This window comes from Stegodyphus dumicola, chromosome 2 (genome assembly GCF_044657685.1).
Source record: "Stegodyphus dumicola isolate Sdum_Otavi_A_Nest chromosome 2, ASM4465768v1".
Taxonomy (NCBI): Eukaryota; Metazoa; Arthropoda; class Arachnida; order Araneae; family Eresidae; genus Stegodyphus; species Stegodyphus dumicola.
The window spans coordinates 114,122,638-114,142,644 of NC_140769.1; the positions used below are offsets into that span (position 1 = coordinate 114,122,638).

Here is a 20,007-nt window from a genome sequence, read left to right on the forward strand (position 1 = left end):
ATATCGCACCTGTTAAAGTCGTACGAAGATCAGAGTGATTGAAGACTTCCCACGAATTGGCATCTGAGGGTCTATCTTTCTCGAAACTCGCCGCAGTTCCGGTGGATATGATACCCTAAACAAACAAGCAGACAGACAAACGTGCACAGATTTTTCATAGAATAGATTGCAATTTCTCTATAGTTTGCATTTTTCTGCAGGACTTGTTCCATTCTTTCTAGAAGAACATGTATACGATTACGGAAAGGAAAATAAAGCAGATTTCTATTTCCAAAATGCAAGACTGCTGCCACTCGGAAAAAATGACAGTTAAAAGTAGCGTTCTCAACGTTTTTGATTAATATCGCACCTGTTAAAGTCGTACGAAGATCAGAGTGATTGAAGACTTCCCACGAATTGGCATCTGAGGGTCTATCTTTCTCGAAACTCGCCGCAGTTCCGGTGGATATGATACCCTAAACAAACAAGCAGACAGACAAACGTGCACAGATTTTTCATAGAATAGATTGCAATTTCTCTATAGTTTGCATTTTTCTGCAGGACTTGTTCCATTCTTTCTAGAAGAACATGTATACGATTACGGAAAGGAAAATAAAGCAGATTTCTATTTCCAAAATGCAAGACTGCTGCCACTCGGAAAAAATGACAGTTAAAAGTAGCGTTCTCAACGTTTTTGATTAATATCGCACCTGTTAAAGTCGTACGAAGATCAGAGTGATTGAAGACTTCCCACGAATTGGCATCTGAGGGTCTATCTTTCTCGAAACTCGCCGCAGTTCCGGTGGATATGATACCCTAAACATACAAGCAGACAGACAAACGTGCACAGATTTTTCATAGAATAGATTGCAATTTCTCTATAGTTTGCATTTTTCTGCAGGACTTGTTCCATTCTTTCTAGAAGAACATGTATACGATTACGGAAAGGAAAAAAAATCCGGATTTTCTTTTTCAAATTACTGTATTATTCTTCCACTGAGCGGAACGCTTTTGAAATCATTGTTAAATACTAATATCATTTCTTTTGATTCTATTGAAAACAATAAATAAATATAGTCAAGAGGAGAAAATTCGAAAATCAAAAGGCAATATTAGCTTTTATACTTGAAAGAGAAAACAAAGAAAATTTTAAAATGTGTATATTACAGAAGCATACTTTCCTGAATGCAAATTAACAACAAGAGTCATTTATTTGTGTATACTATAAGATAACTGTAGGATAACAGCTATAGGATAACTTTGTAGGGTTTTACTTGCGCAGAATATTAAATTCAGTCTTTCTACCCTTACTAGTCTGGCACACGAATTAAGATGATAAAGTCCTACGAGGGTTGAAATATTCTTTTCATTAACTCTTTAAATTTAATGGAAAGTTTCACTTGGGCTTGCAAATAAAAATTCCGCCACTTGAGAATATTTAAATAACGTATATTGAAATTCAGATTTGAGTAACATAGTCGGTGACTACACCAAATGGTCTATCTACTTAAGCTGGCTTAATTAATTTATGGCGCATTTTGAACATCGGCTAGGAAAATCGTTAAAACCGGAATATTCTTTTCTTTATATGTTGTAACCTTCTTTCGTAACATAAACTAGATGAGAACTCTAAAAGACGTAAGGGCGTAATCACTATGTCTCGCAAGTATCATAGAGACAGGGAAAGAGTGTAAATAACCCTTTATTTGATTCAAATAATAATAACAGGTGGCACCACTCATGTAAACAGAAGCCAACAATTATGGCTTCAATCAAAGACAATGAATTAACTAAAACTAAGAGGAGTAAATTAGCCTAACACCTGCACAATTATAATAACGCGCAGGTTGGCTCTGACCTAAGGTCGGCGCCACAAGCCAAAAGGCGAGAATAACGCAACGCCACAGAATACTAGCTAGTGAACCAAATTAGCAACGTTGCCTTCAGCAGGCAAAACACGCTCTGATTCTACTCTCTAAAAGCTTTCTTTAAATATTCGTGTGATATTCAAATCACGCGAGGCAGAAAATTGACGTTCTATCAGAAAATAGAAATGAGGGAGACAGGAAAAATGTTTAATATAAAAAAAAAAATAAATAAACTATTTAAAAAACTTATACCTAAATTCTGCAGTTTTTAATTTAAGTTGTGGCGTGATATTTCAGGTTTCAGAATATACGACTAACAAAATATATACACTCTTTATTCCAAAACGGATTGTAAAATAGATTTAAAATGGATTTCTTTTTTGGTGACATATGTACGGACATGCGCTAAGGAATCTGTCATAACTTAAAAAACGATTAGCCGTAGAACTTTTGATGTGTTTTGTGTATGGGACTAATATAATGTATAGTTGTGAAAATCTCTTTTTATCGCAATCGACAGTAGCAAACGCATACATATATATACATACCTACCTTTTTACCCGGCTTAAAAATCCTTTCTAGCTTTTATTTTCGCAGTCATTAGACGTAAACGTACATATACTTCCAACTGCAGAAGTGTTTTAATTGATGAAAATATTCATGTTTTGGTAATGTCAAATTTTAAAAAAATTAATTTTGTGCCAATAAGGAAATCGAAAATGCAATGCGGTCTCCTGGTTACTATACTTGAGAAAGTTTTATATTCGTTATAAAAACTAAAAACACAAGACGTTTGACTTCCGAAAGAAAAAAACTGATCTTGATACGTAATTTCAAACTTCGAAATTTTTTATATCCTTTTCAACTTTCCTTGAGAGATCAGTTAATTTTAAATTACAACAATTCGAGGAAATAAGTTTAAATGAAGTGCAGCATAAAATGTGTATAATTTAATAAGGGTTACAAGGATGTCATGTGGTACAACACCAGATTTCTTTTTCTTCTGCATTTTAAAATAATTTAAATTATTTATGTACATAAATAGCATTATGTTTGGAACTAAAATATATGTTATTACTGTACTTATCTGACATAAAATCTTTGTTATAATGATCTTTGTTTTATTATATTTTTTGACTTTATTCATTGTATTCTATTAATTTTGTGTTATTAAAATAATACTGTAGTAAAATGTATTACAAGACTAGCATAAAGGGGGAGGTATAGAGTCATTTTTCTAGAAGGGGAGATTAGGGGTTCTCCATCTTATAGAATTTTATGAAGAGGTATGCCAAAGACTCTGAACCGCTGCCTTAAAAGGCACATCACCGTTAAATCAATTAGTTGACAAGCAACTTTACTCGATACTAGCTGTCGCTTTATAGGTTATGATCTCCGATCATTGCAACATTCAATAATGTTGAATTTTTAAATTCCTTTTTCTTAATTATGGATAGTATAAAACAAAAGAAAAATAAAACAAAAGAATTAAAATGTCTATTAACAATAGATTGCATTATTTTCTAATTTCCAAGCACAGTCTGTCTGTCTACCTAACAGCAGAAATTCTTTCTGGAGGACTTTCGAAGAGAAGCTGCTTAGTATTCACGTTACACGTAAAGGAAAACCTCCAAAAGGTCCAAACACCCAACTCATTCGAAATGCCAATGTCAGCAGGCATATTCATTCGGCACTTATATATATTTTAACAACATAAAAATTCAAAAAGAACATTCATTACTGTGCAGTTATTATCGAAAAAATATATACTTGTTTTTAAAGCAGAAAGTGTAACAAAACATTTCTTAAATTTCAGGATCCAGATAAAAATGGTATGAAAGATGAAAGGTATAGATGGCCTGAAGGAAAAATTCCTTACGAAATTGATTCTTCCTTAGGTGAGCTTAGTTTATATTTATATTATGTAAAAATTATACGTTTAATAATGCATAGACATATGTAATATTTTTCAGGCGTAGTCATAATGGCAGGCTGAGAAGACAAACAGATGACGCCGACACAAAAATGAATTAGACGAATTCCCAATCTTTATTTCTACGCATGTAAAATCATCTCAGTAGATATTTATCCAATCATAATGAAATCCGATACATTCCTATGATTCAATCATAATGAAATATGATAAATTTCTATGTACATTGGCTTTTAAAAAGAAATGACGTATGCAGTTAAGCAAAGGTAAAACGACGCCATTTTGACAGAGGAGCGGTTAAGGAAGGGGAGAATGACTTAATTAACTCGCCACCCTTATTTATACTACGTGCGAGGCATAAGTAGAGCTAATCTGTGATCGGTTAATTTTAAGTTGTTACATAACACAGAAGATTCACGAATTTGGGAGAATAGATGAATTTAGGAGAAGAGAACTAAATCTAGAGTGTTAGTTTTGAGGTCTCCAATTATTTTTAAAGCAGCTATCATATTTTGTTATATCTTACATATGTAATCGAAAACAAAGATTTCTCTGACGCCTGTTTGCATCACATGCTAAGAATCCGTCCATTCTTCATTACTAATAATACAAAGTAATGAAGAATGGTCAGATTCCTAGCATGCTGAATAAATACTAGTTACAAATTCTCACAATCAGCAACGTGTGTGATTTCTAATTAGTCTGGTCAGTAATCAGTCTCAACCCTTTTCCTACGAATTAATTTTTTAACATAAGAGAATTATGTTTTGTGGCCCAATATGTTCTATTTTTAAGCAGCACAGAATCCATGGAACTTCATTTTTCCCAATAGATTTTTAATAACATATTTTTAGTGACATCATGGCTCGTTTGAATTAATATATCTATATATTCCAACCGTAATTTTTCTGGGAATTCATACCATGAACTTTCTGGAACATATACAATTTATTCGTAGTGAAAAGGTTAGGTATTCATTTACAGTTATAGAACTAACGGCTTCAGCCATTTCGGAAGCAATTCGAGAAGTTGAAATTATCAGGTTCAGTGTTCCGTCTTACTTTCTTCGGGAACATGCAAGGACCTGACTCGGAACAGAGAGCTTACTAAAGCTATGTTCAATAACTGTGGGAAGTAGACAGGATACACAAGAAGGGTATACAAAACCCTTTATTTTTCTCTATTTACAATAACTTCCGTACTTCGGAATACAAAGACCCACTACTTGTGGTCTAAACGTAAAAATATAAAAATAAAACTAAACTCTAATTTAACTTTAAAATAATAAACGTGGAAGATTGGCCTTATATTAACAGGAAGCCGTATGTAGTACAGAGAACTGTGAACACTACAATACGTTTAAAGTTATCAAGAGGATTAAACCTCTGGCCTGGAAGGCAACCAGCAACTGAGTAAAACTTCTAAGGTATGCGGCCTGCTTCAACTAACTGCTTCCTCTCTCTCGCTTGGCAAAAAGCCACAACTTAAATACTTGGCGCTCGCCAGACAAACTTTGCATAAATACGTTAACGCTTATAATTCTGGCCGGAAGTAGAAAATAAGAAGTGATAGTAAAGATTTAAAATAAAATAAACGTTAGTAAAACTTAAGATCCTTACATACTTCCCGCCAGAGTTAATTAGTTTGAAGCCGAGGTCTAAAACGACCTTGTTGAAAACTTTTAGCTCTAGAATCTAACGCGAGGCCAATCTTTTACAAACATTTTTCGCTAGAAACTAGAAATTTAAAAGAAAGAAATTTGTTTTTACAATAGCAGCTCCCAGGACACGCAATTTTTTAATCTGTACTGCATCTAAACAGGAGCTTTTATTCAAATCTGGTTCCTTCCAGAGATCTGGAAGGAAAACTAGTTTAATGAAATGTTACACAATGAAATGGCAAGTAACATTCTTAACATTCTTATTTCATTCATGACTATTTGAATTATCTCTCCCCGGGCTCTCTGACATGTGTTGTAAAAGAACACCAAACACGAATGTGTTTATGTCTACGTGTTCAACACTTCCTCCTACAATCAAAGCACTAACGTGTTAAAAATTCAACATGCCAAGACCTCGTAACACACCCTAACTTCAACTCTAAACCCTGAGGTACTATTCTGAAAGTAGCTAACTCTGAAGTGTAGCGTCAGAGAGCCTAACTACATTCATTCAACCTTTAACACATATTCACCATGATTTGGTCTTTTTACAGTCACACGAATAACAAATTTTTAACATTACTTTCACTTTTACCATATCACGGTATTTCTGAACATTTGAAATAACAGTTCACATTGTATATAAGAACATATTAACATGCCGTTAATTTTACGCATTTGACAACATACATTAGTAGTACATTGTTAACTTCTATTCTTTTCAAAGCAAGTGTCAATTCTTTCTACAATGAAATACTACATTTCAAAAAGTCTTTCAGACTAAAACTTCTTTCTTGCCAGAAAGTTTTAAATAAAATTTATACAATAACTTTTACAATATTTAAGTATTTACACATCGCTATTATACATCAACTTTAGTTTTACGCGCGAATAATTGAAAAACATAATACCAAAATCGGTAACAACTCATTTCTCGCCCTTTTGGCGATAAAAGTAGACCTCGCATGAGGTAAAACTTCTTGAAATCTGCCACTTGCAGTAAGAATGAAAAATTAACTTAAGTTTGCAAAGTAACATAAAATTTTACTTATATTTGTGATATTCGGACATTCTTTTCTGAGCCAGTCCTGGAAAGTAGCGTAGATTCTTGTTTGATTTATCCTCCTTCGTGAGCAGGCTCGCCCTTCAGTGCTTTCCTCTAGAAGCTTTCTTTTTTTTCCAGTTCGGTCACCTTTGAATACCTTCGTTTTCGAATCTGCCTGTGGTCTTGGCCGTTTGATGGCAGCTGGTCTTGGCGGAACCGGGAAACTTCCTTCGTGTTCCTGCTTTTGCCGCGTTGCTAGCCGTTCAAATTTTCCTTGTAACTTTTCCTCCGCCGCTGGTGGCCCTTCCGAAGTTCGGCGACATTTGCTGCGGAGAGTCCTGTCGGATGAGTAGATTTTCCGTTTTAGAGCCGGGTTATAGTTGCCGTCATTTCTCCTGGCTCTCTTTGCATACGTCGTCCTTCTCCCTTCTTCATTCTGGGGGTGTTCGTGAGCTCTCTTTTCTGGACGGTGGAACGGCTTCTTTTTCTTGCTACCTTTAATTTTCCCGCGGGGAAACTTTCTTTTCACTTGCTCCTGCCTCTTAATGCCTTGCCCTTGTACTTGTCGTTGTTCCACCTCTGGAGCTTGTGCCTGCGGTGTCTGCCGTGCCGGATCCTGCAAAAGATCTTTGAAAATTTGCATTTTATTACGATCATAGTAGGTTTTGATTTGATCAATGTTTGCGGAACAGGTTTCACCATTTCTGGCTTTTAACACTACAACAGCGTGAGTTATTTTTTCTATAACATATGGTCCTTCAAAGCGTGGAAAAAATTTGGCAGTTTTATCTTCAGGTGCTGAAGAAAGTGAATGCTTAATTTTTAATACTTCATCCCCTACTTTATAAGTTACTCCCCGTCGTTTCAAGTCGTAATACAGCTTTTGTTTTCTCTGTGCTACTTCCGTATTCTTTTTTGCTTCTTTAATTAGTTTTTCTATATCACCCATTTTAAATTCTGGGGCTCTTTGTTGCACATAAAATAATTTATCTAACGGCGTTATAATCTTTCTGCCTAAAAATAACTCAGCAGGAGTTTTGCCCGTTGTATCATGTTTTGCGGTCCTAAGGGCGAAAGCAAATTTATTGACATAGTTATCCCAGCTTTTATGAAAATTTTTAACATAACTACGGATAATTTTCACTATATTTCTATTGACCCGTTTTCCTATATTTGATTGCGTCCGATACGGGACCATTTTTAAATGACGTATGCCCAGTTTTTGGCACATGTCTTCAAATACATTACTTACAAATTGAGGACCATTATCCGATATAACTTTTAGGGGCGCCCCGTATTTTAAAATATATTTATTTAAAATAGAATCAGTAACTAATTTCGCGGAGGCTCGTTTTAAGGGAACAATTTCGGTCCACTTACTAAAATGATCAACCATAACAAGGAGATAGCGACTTTTATTTAACTGACTTTTTGGGAAAGGGCCCAATAAATCGATGCCAATTATTTCATTTGGAAATTCGGATTTAATACTATTTAGAAACCCGGCCGGGCGGAAATTAATATAATTAACTGCTTGGAATGTTGGGCAGGACTGGACATACGCCCTTGTTAACTTTTGCAGTTCAGGAAAGTAGACTGCCTCGCGTACGCGTTGAATAGTTTTTCGAATACCAGCATGAGAAGCTAAAGGGCTGTCATGGAGCTCCTGCAGGATATTTAATCTAAGACTAGCTGGGATAACAGGTTGAAATTCGTTGTTGGAATTCGTAGCTTTTGTATAGAATAATAGACCATCTATTAGTTCGTAATGGGCCGCCCTATTTCTTATCACCACAATATCTTGGTGGCTAAAATTTTCAAGATCCTTTAAATACTCATAAATGCTTCCAAACTCAGGATCCTTACCAAGTTCGGTTATTACAGTTTCTCGGGAATTTATTGTACATGCTGTGAGCATTGCCACCTTTACGGTATTACTTTCTTCATCTATTTTAATTCTGGATAGGGCATCTGCTACGATATTTTCCTTTCCGGGGGTATGCTTGATTACCAGATTATATTCTTGTAGCTTGAGTGCCCATCTTATTAACCTTGGGGATAAGTTTTTCCCTGAGTACAATCTAGTTACCGCCGCATGATCAGAGTACACTTTTATTGGCGCCTTTCCAAAATAGACTCGGAACTTTTGCACTGCTAACAGAACTGCAAGTGCCTCTCTCTCGGTCGCGGAATAGTTTCTTTGTGTTTGATTTAAAGTTCGGCTAAAAAATGCCACGGGCTGCTGATTTTGCGAAAGTACCGCTCCTACCGCATAATCCGAAGCATCCGCTGAAATTTCTAAATTCTCATCCTTTTCAGGAAATTTCAATCCAGGGGCTTGCGTTAATGCTTGTTTTAATTTTTCGAAAGCACTATTGGCTTCGGCCGTCCACGAGAATCTTGCCTTTTTCCTTTTTAATTTTAACAATGGTTCAGCAATAACTGCAAAATTTTTTATAAAGGACCTATAATATGAACAAAGTCCTAGAAAAGAAGAGAGCTTCTTCGCCGTGGTTGGAGTCGGATACTTTTGTACAGCAATTATTTTTGATTCGTCTGTCTCGATTCCTTTCTGAGATATTTTGTAACCTAAATATTTTAATTCAGGGGCTGCAAATTTGCAATTTTCGACATTAACTTTTAGACCGGCCTCATTTAATAAAGAAAACACCTGTCTTAAATCCTGTACATGTTGGTCGAGATTATCACTAGTAATAATGATATCGTCTAAATAGATAAATGTGGACATTCCAAGAACAGGTCTTAACACAATGTCCATACATCGCTGAAATGTTGCCGGTGCCCCTGAAAGGCCAAACGGCATACGCAAAAATGCATAAGTGCCAGACGTGGTTATAAAAGCAGTCTTAGGCACGTCCTCAGGCCTAACCCCTATTTGAAAATAACCAGTCGTTAAGTCTAAAGTCGTCATATATTTGGTGGATGTCATGTTCCTTAGAATTTCTTCAATAATAGGTAACGGATATACCGGATATTTAGTTATGGAGTTTAATTTACGGTAGTCAATTGCGAATCTCCACCTTTTTGGATGTGTCAAAGGATAGTCATTATTTTTCTTACATAAGACCACCGGGCTAGCATAACTACTTGAGATGGGCGTTATGATCTTTTTACGTAGCATATCGGTGATATGCCATTCTATAATTTTTTCCTTATTCTTATCATACCGGTATGCTTTGTGGCGAAATGGCATTGAATCTCCGGTGTCAATACTATGGTTAGTAACCTGAGTAAATCCTGGAATATCACTAAATAACGAAGCAAATTCACTTACCACTTGTCGGATTCTTCGTTGCTCGTCATTAGGCAGGTGGTCAAGATTTAACAACGGCGGTTCAGCCTTTTCTCCACGAACTGGTTTCATCGTCAGCTTAAGGGACGCTTCATTAAAATCCAGCGTTGCTTGTGCCTCTGAAAGAAAATCTATTCCTAAAATAATATGTGCTTGCAGATTCTTTACTATGAAAAACATAACCTTTACTTGTTCGTCCTTGATACGGACATACAGCGGTAATTTACCTATACACTTACATTTTTCTCCTTGCGCCGCTAACATTGTCGTATTATCCGAATTATATATACGATATTTACGAAAATACTTCCTAAAAAAATCTTCTGCCACACAGGAACACTGCGCGCCTGTATCCAGGAGTGCGGTGGCTGGGATATTATTCACCAACACTTCAATCTTCGGAAGAGTCAAATTTTTCACCATTACTGTATTTAACTTGAAGGAAGAGGGTTTTCGTGGCCTTCGGATTTCCGCACCCTCCCGTCAGCAGAAATCCGTTTTAGTTTAAATTATTTTTCATTTCCGTGCATTCCTTCTTTTTTCACTGCCCTTGAGACTTTTTTCCTGGATTGCTATTGAACTGTCGACGTTCGCCGGCTGTTTTTGAATGCTCGGGTTCCTTGCCCACTGATTCGCTTTGCTTCCGTAGCCGTGTGCTTGAGGTTGCTGTAGTCTTGGCGCACCAAATTGGTTTCGCTGTTGATATTGGCGTCTTCTTTCAATGTCCGCCGTTCTTCTACTTTCAAACTGGATTGCTAGCTCAAATAACTTTTCCAGTGTAGTCGGATTTCTTAATTCAATAAAGTTTCTTAATTCAATAAAGTCTTGCACTTGGGGCAGTAACCTCGGCAAAGTCACTTGAATTATCTCAGGATCCGGACGGTTTCCATACAAGAGTTTGAAGACGTGAATTTTTCTTAAAATAAAGCTTGAGAGATTTTCGATTCTTTGCTGATATATACTAAAACGTTCCGTTTCTAATTTCGCACGATCCCTTACAACAGGGAAGGCTTTTACTAGGGCAGTCTTTAAATTCTCGTAAGTATAGGTGGGACTTCCTGCTTGACCCAAGAGACTTCTGCGTATACATTGAACCAGTTAAGCGCTTGGCACCTCAAAGCGCTGGTAGCTAAGGTAACTTTTTGAAATTCGTGCACGGGGTAGAGCATGAAGTGGTCATCCAATTTTTCCAAAAAACTGGTTACCGGTGAGTTTCCATTAAATGTTGCTTCTGGTTTCATCGAAGCGCGCATGGTCTGGACGATGTAACCAAATCCTTCCAGGGCGGCAGCTGGCATTTCTGGATTCTAAGCCGCTTCTGCAAGCAGCACAGGTACTTCTTGAAACTCGGCCATGGTTATTCTTCTTCGTTGGGCGCCACTATCAGGTTCAATGTTCCGTCTTACTTTCTTCGGGAACATGCAAGGACCTGACTCGGAACAGAGAGCTTACTAAAGCTATGTTCAATAACTGTGGGAAGTAGACAGGATACACAAGAAGGGTATACAAAACCCTTTATTTTTCTCTATTTACAATAACTTCCGTACTTCGGAATACAAAGACCCACTACTTGTGGTCTAAACGTAAAAATATAAAAATAAAACTAAACTCTAATTTAACTTTAAAATAATAAACGTGGAAGATTGGCCTTATATTAACAGGAAGCCGTATGTAGTACAGAGAACTGTGAACACTACAATACGTTTAAAGTTATCAAGAGGATTAAACCTCTGGCCTGGAAGGCAACCAGCAACTGAGTAAAACTTCTAAGGTAAGCGGCCTGCTTCGACTAACTGCTTCCTCTCTCTCGCTTGGCAAAATGCCCAACTTAAATACTTGGCGTTCGCCAGAGAAACTTTGCATAAATACGTTAACGCTTATAATTCTGGCCGGAAGTAGAAAATAAGAAGTGATAGTAAAGATTTAAAATAAAATAAACGTTAGTAAAACTTAAGATCCTTACAAAATTATCATCTGAACACTGCTCAAGACAGTTCTCTAATATCCATAATTCATAAAAATAGCATTAGAAGTTAAAGTTATGAATGTGATTGAATGAGATTTTGATGTCTATAAATATTTAAGGCAACGTATACACGAGCATAAAGCCCACCAGCGGCCGAGCGGTAAAGTCGCTGAACACTGGTAGTTCGGTCCGAGGTTCGAATCCCGCGAACGGGCTGGCTGCATGGGTGTTTTCGTGGTTTTCCCCATGTGTAACATGTATACGAGCCAGTTTCCCTTAGAAAGTCCTCCACGAAAGGCATCCCTCCTCTTAGGCAGATAGCCCTAGTGTGCTTTGCCATAAATAAATACACACACACACGAGCATAAAAAATAGTGGTAACACTTCGATAGTTATGAAAAGACTTGATTGCCATAATTATCAAAATAAGTACAATTCTTCCGCATAACCGTCTATCATGTCTACTATCTTCTGCTAACTACTTGAAGGCTCTATACAACATCAAGTTCAATTCTGTTCATGACCCCCAGTGACTGCTCTAAGGCATTTATTAACCTCCTTTTTACCGTTGCAATGGAATCATACCAGCGGATCCTTCATTTGGCAAGGAGATCATAATTACACGGTCTCATGTCAAGTGAATATAGTGAGTGTTCCTGTATCTTCTCTCGACACTGTCGAAGATGATTTTCCACAGCTCTCAAATTATATATTATCATAGAGGATAAATGGATTCGTTACTAATAAGTGTCGTCGCTCTCTCCTGAATAACGGCGCAGATGTTGACAAGTCCCATCCTCTTCCATGATATTGCGTGGTGATATAATGCGAAAGCTGTCGTGTATCTACTGGTAGGGTGAAGATGGAAGGTGGAAGATTCTAGAACAATAACCTTTCTCTCGGGAATGTTGGCTATGCACACCTGATATGAGCCCTTATATCTTCAATCTCTTTGCCAAAATAGAAGAAGGCCTGAGAGAGTTCTTTCAGAGACGATTCATCCTAGTTAAAGCTGACTCTCTGGTCATCAACAGAATGATACGAGTTGATGGATTCTACTGATTTTGAAGAATGCCATATACATGGCAGGCTATGGTAATAAAACCTTTTCAGAACTGTTGGTATATTGTCACTACGTTTTATCCAAACTTTATGTATTAAATATAACATGATAATAATGATAAAGTACCTTCGAAGTCTTCTGCTTAAACTTGAATACACTACTTCTAACTTCCTATTAATTTACAGAAAGACATTTCAGAAACACCTAGCATTATATTAAGAATCTCCATGCTATAATCAATAGAAACCGATGGCAATGAAGTAGCTTTGCTACTTTAAGAGGTAGGAAATTACACCGACGACAGTACAACAGATAGAGAATGCCCAATATTATTTCGATGCTTCAGATAACCTGTTGGATAACTGAAATTGTGCTTCGTAAAACTAACGGTGTTTTGAAACCTCCACCTTTTTTTCTACTTCAGCTGGTTTTCAACAATATTTCTAAGTTATTGGTGTAACTGGCTTGTCCAAAGACTGTTCAGACGTCTATTTATAGTTGGCTCTGATGACATTTTTTCTTACATCTAATATAGAGAATACTAGACATAAAAATTTAAAGTGCATTTATTATTTAAAAAGATTGTATCTATTTCTTTTAACATACGTATTTAAAAATGCACTGAGGATTGATCATAAATCTTACTGCGAAGAAACAATTAAACTAGAAAGGAGGGTTTGCAATTTTACAATTATTAACATGTTCATTAGTGATTGATTGGCATCATGTTTACCTTTGCTTGAATAACTCCGATAACAAATTGCTTTCTTCTTCTGAGAATACTGCATTTAGCTACATAAAATATAAATATGAAGCAATTTGATATTCTCAAAAAAATGTCAGAGAATTTTAATTCCCGAGAACAGAAACAACATAAACTCGTAGTAATTCCCAAGAAATTTAATTACAGTTTTATGGAAATTTAACCAGTTTAAAGCTAAACATAAGAAGTGTGTTAATAAAGTAACTTTCAAAGCTACTTGTCGCTGTACATCATGCAGAATATCCCTAATCAAATAAGTCAAGTATCGTGAATAGTAAGTTAGGTTTTTCTTTTTCAGGGAAAGCTACAGAGCTTCTTCAATTCATATTCTTTGCTTAAAATGAATAGCAAGTAGTTGTGATTAATCAGCATATGCACTAAAATTGGATCTAGGGTTGAAGCATGGATAAACCCCATATAGGAAAGATGAAGTTATGTTAGTTTGTACATTCAAAAAACGAATCGAAGTTTTTCTTGGCTTTATTTTGATATCTTTTATTGCAGTTCCATAAATGATTGATCCAGATAGCAAGTGAATCAGTTCGAAGAAAAATGTTTATTGTGCAGTTGAATCCAGACATTTAAATAAAGACAAAAATTCTAATGAAAATTCTAATTCCACACGACATTCTTACATTGACTTGTTATATTACTCTCATCTTTTGCTGCACTTCTTCAAACGTAATTCCTCAAATTATTCTAACGCCAATAACCGATTCCTCAAGTGATCCGGTGAAATAAATGGATAGTTACTTAATAGCACATGCAAAAAAATTGTGTTGCTTTAATATATACAGATATCTTTCTTTATTAAATTTACTTTAAGCCTTTTCTTTATTAAATAAGTACTATATAAATCTCCACATGGCGTAAATTTGCTATGAAATATCATATCATAGCAATTTTGTTTCCCTGCTGCTTGGCTTGGTTAATTTGAATAGGTCATTTTGAATATAACATTTTATGATCTATTTCTTTAACTTCAAGGGGACTAAAAGCCTATTGTAATTGTCCCAACTTAAAACTGTTAAACGGAAACCTATAAAATAAGATCAGATTGGAATTTATATTTTTTTATTTATTAATTTATTTTGGACAGAGGAACATAAGGATGTCATTCAAAAGGCAATAAACCACTACCATGCTACCACATGTGTTCGCTTCATCCCTCGGACAACAGAAAAGGACTACGTCAGATTTTTCAAAGGACAAGGGTAAATACAATATTTCAGCAAATTGATTCAGTCTAAAGAGAATATTTATGACATAAAATTAATTACAAAATTGCACGACATTGTTATTTCAATAAATTTTATTCACTTTCATCGAGTATTTTAAAACTTCATACTTTTGATAATCATAAACTTTTAAAAAATTTAAGGTTACGCTACATTGAAATTAACTAATAATTTTTATTTTCGTGAACTAATATAGCAATTTTAAAAAATTGCTTTATTGAACTATTTAATATATTACCGTAGAAGTCCACTTTGTAATTACCCGCTTTCCCGAAGGATTCATTAATAACTTAGGCCCATTGATTTAACTCTTTCCGGCGCGCTACCTTTTAAAGTTGGAGTTTTGATAAAAAAAAAAAAAAAAAGAAAAGAAAAGGTAGGCAGTCTAATTAGGCCTAGAGAAGTATAAATATAAAATTTTGTGAAGATAGCACTTATCTTTTAATTCTGTGGGTTGCCCAAAGTGGGCACATTGATTGAATAGAGCTTCGAAAGGAGTGCTGAAACGAGCATTGTTGTCAATGAACTGACAGATGAGATGCGGAGAAACAAAGAATACAGACTCTCAGTTGTCCTAGATGATCGGTGAGCCCGGTCTAGGCACACCTAGGGTTCGCCGTTTGATTTTAAGCAAGATTTCAAGGTAAAAATGTAAAACTAATATAGAATAAGGAGCATACAGCCAAAAAAATAACATAGAAATTTCTTTTCAAAGAATACCTTTTATACCCTAAAAAAATCTGGAAGATATCTTTGAAACATGAGGATCTTAAAAATCCAAACATGGCTAAAATATATGGACTGGTTTGTGTTGAGCTGCCATCTACTATAAATAACGAAGGTTCAGAGTAACCTATAGTAACCTATAAATCCTTAAAATTAAGTCCTTTTTAAATTATAAAATTATTTAAATTCTTATTATGTTTACGGTGATTAAGAGGAGAGTTCTTGATGCAAAGTTTCATTTATACTCAGTTAGAGAAAATTAATTTAATTAAAGTAAGATAAGGATGCGACAGCAAATCAGGCCATTTTGATAACGTTATTGTGTCTTCGTGTCATTTTACCTCTTACTCTACATCGGCTCTACCGGACCCAACAGTGGCCTAGCGGTTAAATCGCTGAACACTGGTAGTTCGGTCCGGGATTCAAATATTGCCGATCGGGGTGGCTGCATGGGCCTTTTCGTGGCTCTCCCTATATGTAAATGTATAAAAGAACGTTTCACTCAGAAAGTCATACCTCCCCTTAGGTAGACAGCTATCGAGTGCTTTATCATCATTAAAGAAACAAAACAAAACCCAAGCGTTGGTTGTATCATGTAATTCACCACTAAGGTAACAGATGACGCTACCTGGAGACATTTATTTCTACTACCGTTATGTGGTGGCGCCAAAATCAGTCACTGCCACTTTGTAGCTTCAATGTTCTGAAAAGCGTTTAGTTACAATGGAGGAGCGGAAAGTAGTGTCTTTGCGTGTTGAGTGCCTGTGAGCTTTTAAAAGTGTTTTACAAAAACGGTGACAGTTACGTAATTACTCAACATATATCGGGTTGGCAAGTATATAGTTTCGGTTATTAGTGTCAAATAATACTCAAAGTTTTCTGCACAAAAAATTAACTTTAGTCTCAAACACCTTTCATGCGATTTGAAGTCATTGTTATTAGTGATGTTTTTACTATTGAAAAGGTTTTGTAAACTTTGAAATAAATTATAATCGGACAGTAGAAGATTTGCGCTGTGTGGTGGATGGGGCCTCACTTCCTAATCCAGATCCAATAATGTTTACGTGTTCCTAAAAGGTGTGTGAGGCCTCAGTGGAACCTCAGCGATTCCCCAATTCTGGCCTTTACTCTCGGATTATTTCCTTCAATTTCACAAGTTATTGGCATTGAGCAGCTGAGCTGATCGCATATATACTTTATATTACTGAGTTGCATATTTACTTTGGTTGCTTCGAAAAAGCCCAAAATACACATCACCTTTGTAATCCCACCATACTGACAGCATGCTCTTCTTCTGATTCAATTTAGATTTCGACATGATTTGTGTCGATGCAATGATCTTTTTCGATTAACGCTATTGTAGACACTCCGCTTTTCATCACCAGTGAAAATTCGTTTCAAAATGGGTCGTTTGCATTACATTTGAAATGCGAATTGTGAATTATTGATTCGTTGTGTTAAGTGAATTTCTTTTAACTGATGCGAAATCCAAATATCGAGTTCTTAAACAGTCCAAGACATCTTATATGATTTTCAGTTGTTATGCGTGATACACTTAACTTTTTCACATCTGTCGCACAGTTATATAATGATTAGATTCAATTATGTCTTTAATTCCGTCCACATTAGCATTAGAAGTTCTTAGCCGCTTTCATGCCTTTATGAAAGTAAAAAATTAAAATATGTTGAAAATATACATTTTCGCACACCCTCTTAAAATTGGCATGTTTATATTGCACAGCAATAACGCAGCACTTCATGCGATGCAGTCTTGTATATATAATACGCTTTTGATGTCAGTTTATCAAATCGCAATGTTAGTGTAACTAACATCACAATTTGACATACATGGCCATGGTGGACATACACTTATCCATTAAGTAACAAACAATTACCGTTGTTGTTCAACATTTAGTTTCAAGGCAAATCGTTGGTGAAGACATGTCTCATTTTCCTTACACCGTAGTATTTTTTCGTATGGAAGAGGGGTTTTTCAAAAATTTAAAGTGTATGCAGCATGCAAATATCAATTAGTACTGCATATTTACTGTTTCCATGGTTAAAATTGGGCCCAAAGCTCATTAAGGATTTATTAAATAGATAACAAAATAAAATGTTTTTAAAAAATCTTGATAATTGCGTAGAATAATCTCATATCACTAAAACAGCTAATCCATTTCTATAAGCATTCTTCTGAAGCCTATTTATCCCAGTAATGAAATAGCTAATGTAACATTTTCACTGGCATGGATTTTTTACAAAAATTGCAGCTTCATTTTTCTTTGAAAAAAATGAAACAAAAAGGATATTATTAAGCATTTTCAAGTGGTAATACAAATTAAGTTATTCTAATTCTTAATTTTTTAAAGTTTGTTAATTTAATCAGACATTTGTACACTTGCAAATCAAGTAAATATTAAACATGCAATTTTCAGAAAGTGCTTTCTGAAAGGCACCCCACTTTCCAAAGCTCTTGTACTCTTCAACAAGATAAATTCACAAAATCCTGATGATGTAACATTATATCTAATTTTTTGGCAGAGTATTTATTAACAAGGCTTTAAATATGTGTTATAGAATTTTAAGCATCACTATACATTATTAGCAAAATAAACTTTGATTTACAGAGAATTAATTTTATTCATTTTTATAAAATACGAAGTTTTAAAATATCTAAAATGCATAAATTAATAATAATTGCTATTATATTTCTTTAATCTTAAAATGTTATTCTTCCCGAATTAAAAAAATTTAAATATTAATTCATTTAAACAAAGTTTTAATTAACAATTCTATACGCATTTTTGAGCATTAACTCTTTAAAACCCAAAGCCTTCGCTAACCTGTATGTTAAAATACGAACTGCCCGAAATGGTTTTTGAGATTCACAACAATTTCCTCCCCTCCCCTCCCCATCCATTAACGCACAAATAAGATTTCAAATCACATCCTTACTACTTCTAACAAATAAAGGGCGCACCAGCGGCCCAGCGGTAAAGACGCTGAACACTGGTATCGTAATCAAAAAATTGTCCTTTGACACCTTATTTTGGCCTACCTGGATTTCCTAATCACAGATTTATTTATAAATTGTTACAAGAGTCAGAGAAAATTTATTTTAAATTTTCGAGAAAACCTTGGTAATCAGAAATGGCAGCTGCTTAGCGTTAAAAAGAATTGTATCCTTTAAAACGTATTTTAAAGTATTTGAATTTAAGTAATATTTTAATTCTTTTAAACGTTTGTATGTTGTTTTTAATTCGATATTCAATTTAAGTAATATTTAATCCAATTAAACATTGGTGCAATGTTTTTATAGCGGTGTTTATATTCTATTTTTTGCTGTATGAAAATAATAATTTAACCTTACTTTAATATTTTATGCTCGTAGTAAATGTATTTATTTACATTTGCCTGCAATCTTGAAAAACGACGTTATCAACAAATAATTAATCCATTATTTTTAACTATATTATTTTTTTTTAAGTTTCGAATACTTTACTATGCGTAAAATACGTAAAAACAGGATTTTTCAAGATGGCTGACGATTGTAAAAACCACGCCAACAATTGCGCCAACGTAAATCGCTGAAAATCCTTGCAACCGTCTACCAAAGTAGCACAAAGTAGCACCATGAATACACATAATTCTCACCAGATCAACGCAAACATAGCCTTTGGACAGGACACGACGAAATTCGCATACAGTACGGTAGAATACATCGAAACAAGACAATCTGGGCCAATCTATTAAAAAAAAGGGTCCTGAGACAGCAAAACCGTTAATTATTTTTGAAGAGTGCCAGTTGAATTGAAAACTAGGCTTATTTTTTTGAAATCATAAAAAAAGCACGTTAACGGAACCACGTGTCCGGTGAATCACGAGGTCGACTAATTCAAACCACAGTTAAACTATCATTGATGCTTATCTTACTCACATGTAGATACCAATAGCAGCTATTTTAAATAATATGGAGTTTCAATTCATCTTTTTTACAAACTCGTTGATGTACATTGCGAAAAAAAGAGGGGGGACAGTTGTATACCTCCCGTTCTAAATTCAACTTGCATTTTTCATGTCTCGAAAGAAGGCCCGCGAGCGGCCGAGCGGTAACGTCGTTGAACACTGGTAGTTCGGTCCAAGGTTCGAATCCCGCGAACGGGCTGGCTGCATGGGCGTTTTCGTGGTTTTCCCCATGTGTAACGTGTATACGAGCCAGTTTCCCTTAGAAAGTCCTCCACGAAGGCATCCCTCCCTTTAGGCAGTTAGCCCTCGCGTGCTTTGCCCTAATTGAATAAGCCAATCCAATCTAACAAATAAAGATATGAAACCACAAATAAATCCTTTTAGGACAAGCTGTCTGCAATAAACTGATATAATGTCCCATTTGGGGAAATTGCCCCTGCTACTGCATACCTCAGGAGAGGGAAGAAAACGCCATCGGAATTTCGGC

The 20,007-nt window shown here is 35.3% G+C and overlaps 1 protein-coding gene across 1 annotated transcript in view; it reads left to right on the forward strand.

Moving 5' to 3' along the window:
- The window catches only part of LOC118185823 (astacin-like metalloprotease toxin 5), a 32,846-nt gene that overhangs the window by 10,703 nt on the left and 2,136 nt on the right, over window positions 1-20,007 (forward strand). Inside the window, exons 3-4 of the mRNA XM_035355743.2 lie at window positions 3,664-3,745; window positions 14,690-14,804. Coding sequence (XP_035211634.2) covers window positions 3,664-3,745; window positions 14,690-14,804 — 197 coding nt within the window. The remainder of the gene's footprint in view (window positions 1-3,663; window positions 3,746-14,689; window positions 14,805-20,007) is intronic.